At 37.9% G+C, this 8,424-nt stretch overlaps 1 protein-coding gene across 1 annotated transcript; it reads right to left on the bottom strand.

The window, feature by feature from the left end:
* Positions 1-4,121: 4,121 nt before the first annotated feature.
* Positions 4,122-7,831, bottom strand: sys1 (SYS1 golgi trafficking protein). Its single transcript, XM_073467396.1, has 4 exons — positions 7,707-7,831; positions 5,806-6,068; positions 5,643-5,710; positions 4,122-4,703 (listed from the first exon to the last, which is right to left on the bottom strand). The coding sequence occupies exons 2-4, from the start codon at positions 5,965-5,967 to the stop codon at positions 4,463-4,465; spliced, it is 471 nt and encodes a 156-aa protein (XP_073323497.1). The 5' UTR covers positions 5,968-6,068; positions 7,707-7,831; the 3' UTR covers positions 4,122-4,462.
* Between the last annotated feature and the right edge of the window lie 593 nt (positions 7,832-8,424).

The following is an 8,424-nucleotide window of genomic DNA, read 5'->3' as shown; positions in this document are numbered from 1 at the left end:
TATTGTTACACATATTTATTTTTCAAGTGGTGGTGTTGAAACTGTGGGGGTGCCAAAATGCACAAAATAGTAATTCCTACATACTGTTGCTCTAAAGTTCTCTAAGTACTGCATAAACACAGTATATGATACAGTATACAGATAGACTACACAGATAAGATTTTTAAAGAAGAGTCTGTATAATAATGCAGCTCGAAGTATAATGAAAATTCCCAAATGTACTTATTTTAATGGCTGAGTACTCCTACACAGTATTTACTTGACTTTAAACACGTATAATTAATCTCTAATGAAGCCAAATTAAACTAATAGCTCGAGTAATACAAAGCAAAAGCTTATTTTTATAAAATATCCATACAATACCTTTTGTATCAACAGTATTTCAATTGAAAATCTTCCCATTAATGCACTACAAAATTATGATGTCAAACTAAATAGATTCCAAACTGTGGTGCTCCATTTATCTGTTTCATGCTTTTAATTGATATAACTCTGGCTTGATGTTAAACAAAGTACACAACACTTCAAAAGCAGCCAAGGACGTCTGCCTTGAATCTCATCAACAGAAATAAGCTTTGATGCTAGTGTGTTGCATTCCCAAAGCCCATAAACCACGTGAGATATCGCTAATTGTAATGGTCTTTCAATAATGCTAGATTTCCTTCATTGGACTGTTACTGCAATAGTCACCTAGCTTCAGAGCAAATTAAAAATTAATAAGCAATAGCATTAATTTGTTTTGTTTTTGTTTTTCCAAAACTGTCACCATTTGCATATTTCCTTTAACACTCATGGTCCCAACCGGCATTGCACAATTATGGAATGATTTCTGTGGTCCTGGATATTTTCCAAACTCTTCTATCACAAATGCATGATAATCTTAGTGACAGTGCTTCAAGAATAATGAACAGTCTGTTGATTTGGACAAAGTGTACAGTGCTATTGATCTGTGCATGAACTTAAGCTATAGCTCCTCAGTGTATCAGCATCCTCTTTATGCAGATGCATTACCCACCATCCTTACCTCCATTAGCATGTTTGTTCTAGTTGTTTCTATTTATTTCACGTTTCCATTGTGTGACTGGTGGTGAGAATACAAAAACAGTCGTGATGTCCTCGAAGCATGAGCAATATGTACGGTCACTTCTTAAGAGAGGACTCTAATCCCCTCGTACACTGTTGAAGAAAGCATGAAAACGATTGTGTTATCATAAAGCATTATTAGACCACGAGGAAATAACCCTAAAGACAGTTTCAACATGGAAAGAACTCTGAATGTAAAAACAAGTTCAGCATCCATGTGGATTTTTCAGTTTACTGATAGAAAAGCACACTATTTACAAAACTGTATAAAGCAATATATGGCAGAGTAATGTGTTTGTAATAATAAAGCACCATGTTTAAAACATACACTGTGTTTGTGTGTGTGTGTGTGCATCACCTTCAGCAGAATAATAGAAAGCAGAGATCTAGAAAGTGGTAAAATAAGGGAGCATTTAATCGATGCGGTAAGTCCTCTGCTGTTCGACTCATTTACTACAGGAGCTTCTGTTTTTAGACGCCCCTGAAGCAAAGTGTTGATAATGAGGATCGGAACCAGCATCTTTCAACTCGTTAGAGCTCGCCCATCTGCTTCTTTCCACCTGGACACAGAGGCAGTGGTGGGAGAAAATGAGGGATCGGGGACCCGGGGCGGAGATCCAAACACACGCTTGTGGTGTGCCCCTCATTAGAAAACCTCTCTCTGAAGCATAATGGCCAATTATTTTTTCCACCTACAGCTTCCTGACCGACTTTTACACTTTTTATCCAATGCATATGAACAGGTAGTGTTTTATTATACCGCATATGCATAAAAGTACTTACATTGGAGCATAATTCCTTCATGCTGGTGCCAACAGCCTGCATTTAAATCTTCAGAGAGGTGGAATAAATATGTAGACCTTGTCTGAGTGTTTCTGCACTAGAAACAAGTCAGAGGATTTAATTATATGAATAGGTGCATCTCTCCATTTCTCTGTATTTAAATACATTATAAAGCTTAAGTTTAAAGAATACAAAGGGGGCATCACATCAAAAAGGAGCATTTGCTAGAAAAAATAGGTGATGCTGGCTTAGAGAGGAGTCATGAGTTTGAACATAACTTAAAGGAATAGTCGACAATTTTGGCGATATTATTAGCTGTCTTGCTGAGAGTTAGATACGATCAATATGAGGCTAGAGCGATATCCAAAATTTTATATCACGATATTGTCCCACCCAAATATCGCAATTGACATTATTATCGTCGACACCTGCTTACAGCAAAGACAACATGTAGCCTCATTCGCATCTCTTGGCTGGCATTCAGCCGGCATTCTTCTTAGAAACTAAGTCCTCCATGTCTGTATGTTAAAGCGCTGCATGCGTGCAGCTACACTACGTTAGGCCAACTAACCTGTAGTAACCTCCCAAATATCCACACATATTGTCTCTGCTGCCATGACAGCTCTGCATGTAATTTCTTTTCAAAATAAAAGCCAGAAGATGCCTTAACAGCTGTTCGATATTCGACATTGTGAAAGATATCGCATATGACGGCAAATATCGCAATATTATATAATATTTAATTTTAGCCCAAGCCTAATCAATATTACTCTCATGTCAGTGCAATAAATACCACCAGCTGCCTGTTAGCTCTGCCTAGCATAAAGGCTAGAATTATTCGATAATTCAATATATCAAGAAATACTCTGCAGATGGATCGCTAATGAAAAATAATAAAAAGATGAATTAGTTGCCAGACAATCTGCTGGTTCTCATCAACTTTATGGTGTCAAGACGACTCCAGGAAGTCACAGCACCCACACAGCCAAGAACGATTGGTCATATAACCCCTGGAAAAGCACAACTTGTCATATCATACTTTAGTTTTAATCGTACAAGATATAATGTGTTCATTAGTGGGCTGTAAAGGTGCTGGGTAACATTTTGTTTTAGCTTTTTCCAAGTTTCCAGTCTAAACTAGGCACGCCGCCTGCTGCCTGTGGCCTCATATTTAATGGACAGACATGAGAGTGGTATTGATCTTCTCATCTCACTCTCAGCAAGAACACAAATAAGTCTATTTCCCAAAGTGGCCGACTATTGTGCAACTTTTTAATATGAACTCCTGTACGATATGATGTACTTATACTAAACTTTAGTAACCTGATTTCAAAACAAGACACTGCATAGTCCACACTATTAAAGCTGACAGTCACCACACAGGATAAAAGGATATAAGTGGATGTGTTGCAGAACCTGTAATATTCGAATAATAATTAGAACCAGTTAATTTCGACAGGGTTTTAAAACCATTGTCATATGAGCTGGAATTGTTCCAGAAACCATCAGTGCTGCACATTTCACTACATCTCACATCACGTCCCCACAAACAGTGAAAGTGTTCTCGGAGACAGACACATCCTGCTGTCAGAACACAGCTGGTGGCTGACAAAAACTGTCCCCAATGTGGCCACCGCGCCTGCATAATACATCATGACATAAAGAGACAGAAACAAACAAACCCAGGCTGCGAGTAGTGCTGTACAAGCTTGACAAGAATGGCTTAAAAGGAGCATTGTAAGACTGAATGTACAAACCTCATCCAGAAATATAAAAATAAGCCAGACTTTATACTTTCAACCAATTATGTGATGAGATAATAAAGCATAAAAAGTCTCTCCTACATTTGGGTTTACATAATGATTGATTATTGTATATCAGAAAACTACAGTATACCTGTTTGAACGCTGAACCTGTGGCCCAACATTTAATTTCTAGCTGCAGCTATACAAAAAAAAAGATGAAAGAGGTGATGGGTAACTTTGCACATTGCACATAAATTCCAGTGAACTTTAAAAACAAATTATCCTGTAACTAGTGGTCACGGTTGTTTGCCAATCAAGCCAACTTGTACTTATATCAAAACCACAAAGAGTGTCAATAAAGTGAAGTCTGAAGAGAAATGTCTGTTGTTGACCTTCTCCTGCTTTGTATTTGCTTTGTTTCACTGGGTCGTTTGCCGTTTGTGCAAATGTGTACATAACAAAAAAAAGAAGAAATATTCTCAATCTAAAAATGAGGGAATGCTCATGTACTTAAAATGAACACAAAAAATTTAATTACAAAGAAAAGAAAATCATATCTATAGTCATTAGTTTCAGAGAAATGTGTAAACCGAAGCCTGCTTTTGTAAGCATTAAAACATATATCTTAATATGCTACAGAGTTAATACCATCCAACATTTATCGGACAGCTATGAATAAATAGATCAGTCCATCTGGTGTATCACTTGAAGAGGAGATGGATGATAATCCAACATCCAGGCTGATGAAGGTTCATCCTGTATTTCTTCTGCAAGCAGTGAAAAACCTCCTCTGAGCCAGGTCTTTGCGGGTTAACCGTCCACAGACTTTCAGTGTGGAGTCATTTTAAAATTCACAGGTTAGATTTGGGTCCACTGTTGACTGGAATAGCCCTGAGCTCACTCCGCATGCACAAGTACTCTCCAATCACAGCCATCAGCGCCATGCAGGCCACATTGATGAGCCACCAGGACAGGGCAGCTGGAAGATGAGCGTTATAGATCCAGCAGCCGATCATATGGAAGAAGTGCACGGTGACTGTGAAGTCAAGGCACTGTTTCCCTCGACGGATGAACAACCACAGGCCAAGGGCGCTGCAGGAACAATGAAACAGAAAAGTTATGTTACCAGCCATGCTCATTTTAATTTCAAATTTGTGTGAATAAAAAGATGTCTTTCAATCTTTTCAAGTTCAAGTTATGTCATGTACCAAATCAATTATAAGAGTCATTTCTGTCTGTTTCGGTAAAGAACTACAGATCTATCCTCAATAGAAGCAGACGCAGGTGAGAGGCACAAGGATGCCGAGCTTGATAAGGCCTTGAGCCCTTAACCCTCATGGACTTATCTGATGTCATCTGGTAAGTGTGAGTTAGAGAGACTAAGAGAGCCCGAAATGGTATAAATAGGAATGGTATAGCACTTTACGCATTTCACTTTACCCTTGTGGTTTTGGGACTTTTTATTTTACATTTTAAAATATATAATAATAATACAAACAAATAACAGGAGTACACATATACATAAATCTAAACATATTCAATGAGAGGCTTCAAAGAAAAAAGATGATGTGACAAAAGCTTCTTAGTTTATGCTTTTTAATAAACTGAGTGTTTTAAGTAGAGAAGCAGTCCAAGGAGAAAGGGTGATCTAAAACAGTGATCTAGACAATTTCTGTTTGTGAAGGAAAAAACATAAAATAATGTAATTATTCAGATATTCAAGAGCACTCTCATCTTGATTATCAACCCAAAGTAACCGCTTGTTTAACATTACAATGCTATGAGCTGTGGGTAATTCCCTCAGACAAAGTCCGCAAAAATGCAGACTTATGGAGAGTGGCCATAAAGGGCTCGAAATCTCTGCAAGAGAGCCCTCATGCACTTGATAGTTTGACAGGAGGACAGACCTAAACCAACTTTGACTTCCGGGAACGCACTTCAAAGTCTGGAAGTCTGTGAGTAAGGACATTGGGATTGGGCTGTTGTTTTTCAACTGCTTGCTGCTGTGTGGAGAAAAAAGAAATTGCTTACCAGGTAAGAGAGTTCAAGATGAATGCCATCATTGAGAGCCGGCCCTGCAGTGTTGCAAAACCAAGGACCTGCCAAAGCAGAGCAAAGATTTAAATACCATCTCAGGAGTGTATAAACGTGCCACAATAAAAGGTCAGATGGTCACAGAGATCTTCTAACTTACTTCATAGCTGAAGATCTGGTCCAGTGACCGATGACTTTGCACCAGACTGTCCACTCCAGCCATCCACAGGCCCAAGAAGCTGTAGTAGATGCACTGCATCAACACAATCTGACTCACAATGAGGACCGGGTCCCAGATGTAGCTGCGGAAGTTACTGGCCATGGTGGACTGATGTTACACGTACAGGCCCAAAGGATGCTAACAGCTGGCCCCGGCTGTTAACAGCTGGCCCTTCCAGTGTGACCTGCGTGTGATCACAATATCTGAAACACAGAAAGTTACATCATACATATTAATATATATCATGTATTGAGTTTTGAAATGTAGCCCAACAGCTTTATTACACAGACACAGGGATGCACTGATAGCGTAAAACAAAATATCATATTGTGCTTCTTTTGGCATAAATTGTAATTGCGATTTGATTCACAATGAGAGGAAATGATCATTTTTGCATCACAATTTTCATTTTCACTGAAAATCATGATGTGACATTTGTTCGGTCTGGATAAAAAACATGTTTTCTTACATCTGGAGAACAAAATTTGTAGACCAGGGCATCTCTGCAGAACTACAGCACTTCACATCATGATGCTGTTTTGTCACACATTTTACTTTTATAAAAACATTGCAGCTTCTTGTGATTGGGATATTGCACCTGGCCATGTTGCAATTTCGATAATATTGCAATTAATTGTGCAGCACTAACAATAACTGTAGCATTATAGCTATATCAGTAACAATAGAAAGAGCCAGCCACTTTTCTGTGAGGTAGTTTCAAAACAGCTGACTCCTCATCTTTACAGATGGAAGGCTTAAATCAAAAGGAGCATTACATTTTGGTGTTACATCCGGTTAAGGTGTTTGGAAAAACTCAGGTAAACTAAGCACTGGAGCTCTATGAAAGACAGTAAAATGTAACAACCTCTATTACCTTGAAATTATTGTGTGACACTTAAAACAGGTTTTGGGTGTGTAAAGAACATGTGATTAGTTTAAGGGGTTAAAACAGCTTTTATTTGCCTTCCTCCTACAGAGTCAACAACTACTAATCATTAGTCCAGGAACAGAAACCAATACAGTCATGTCCCTTTTAATCAATTCTATATCAAGTCTGAACTTTGAATACAGCTGAAAAGTTAAATTTAGAAACAGTGGGAAACAAGGATTATAGCCAGACTGATACTTACTTACTGATAACGGAGTTTAAAAAGCCTGATCACATTATATATGGGCAATAATTACACAAACATAATACGAACAACAATCTTGATGTAGATCCTATAGTCTCGATTTTATTGTAAATTATGGTCAAGATACATACTGACTGATCACATGTTAATGTTCTCCACACAATCTATGTAATGGAGACACTCTAACTCTAGATTGACATTTCTGTACCAAAATGACTTTGTTTATAGGAGGGATATGAAGTAAAATGAAGTAAAAACAACAGAAAGGCTGTCATTAATCACATATGGGTTAAAACAAGCATAAAGCTCTGTATAAAAACATCCGCTTGTGTTGAATATCGAGCCAGTTAATTACCACTACACGTCTCTCGCCGTGGCTGTGTCACGTATACTGCATTTACAGACCAAGCTAGCCCGGCTAGCAGCTAGTTGTTCACCAACAGACACTCAAAGGTTAGCTAACATTAGCCAGTTCGAGCGTGTTAGCATTGTATCGTGGGTGACTAAACTACAACCAGGCCGCTGTGACGTTCAATTAAAATGAAAATAAATGGCAAGTTAACACAGACATTAAACTGTGGGTGGAAACAACTCTGAAGTCTCTTTCTCGGTAACGTTAGAACAAGTTACAGCTTGTTAGCATGGCTGTTTTCTTTCGGAGCAGCAGGTGAACAGTTTCTACAAAACACAAAGACAGTTGATACAGACCTGAGGACTGGATTAGAAAGACTCCTGTGTTTTGTATTAATCCTTTTGGTCTCTTTATTTATTGAATACTCCACTGGTAATGGACTGGGCCTTGTAGTCGCCTGTCGTGCTAACAACACGGAAGTGACAGTGGTGGACCCGGAAGGAAAACTTAACAGCTGGCTCCTGATTTTCAAATTAAAATGTGTTATTGAGATAATCTTTACTAGTTTTCTTGTGAAATTGCTTCTCTGCAAACAACCGCGGCAGAAAATATCCTCATCGGGATATACGATGTTTTTCACCCATCAAAAGGTATTTTTTTCTATAAATGCAAGACTTACTATTAGGTTGTTCTTTTATTTTGAAATCACTTCCCTTTATCCCCAGGAAGTCGTGACAGTAGTTCCAAATGTCGTAATGCGCTAAAAAATGAAAATGAATCAGTCAGATTATTATTAAGCTATGAAGATAGACATGAGGACGCTCATTTATTTGTCCACAGGCATTTCTTCAGTCACATTTCAATGTTTTCAGAACCTGTTTCAAAATCTTTTCTTTTTTTTTTTTTTAAGTAACTTTTTTCAATTAAAAAAAAATAGGAAATATGGTTGAGAGAAGTTTTATTGTGGAATGAAAAAATGCTGAATTATTAAGAATGATTAAAAATGTTTTACTTTTTCTGGGTTTTGAATAGTTGGCCAGACAAAAGTAGTAAGAACAATGAGAACCAGAACAA

This window comes from Pagrus major, chromosome 6 (assembly GCF_040436345.1).
Source record: "Pagrus major chromosome 6, Pma_NU_1.0".
Lineage (NCBI taxonomy): Eukaryota > Metazoa > Chordata > Actinopteri > Spariformes > Sparidae > Pagrus > Pagrus major.
This window is presented reverse-complemented; position numbering and strand designations above follow the sequence as displayed.

Bases quoted from the DNA above. Each gene is read 5' to 3' on its own strand.
- sys1 (XM_073467396.1), bottom strand. From the start codon at position 5,967: ATGGCCAGTAACTTCCGCAGCTACATCTGGGACCCGGTCCTCATTGTG. The intron at 5,711-5,805 runs GTAAGTTAGAAG...CTGCTTTGGCAG, and splicing joins ACCAGATCTTCAGCTATGAA to GTCCTTGGTTTTGCAACACT. The intron at 4,704-5,642 runs GTAAGCAATTTC...TTGTTCCTGCAG, and splicing joins ATCTTGAACTCTCTTACCTG to CGCCCTTGGCCTGTGGTTGT.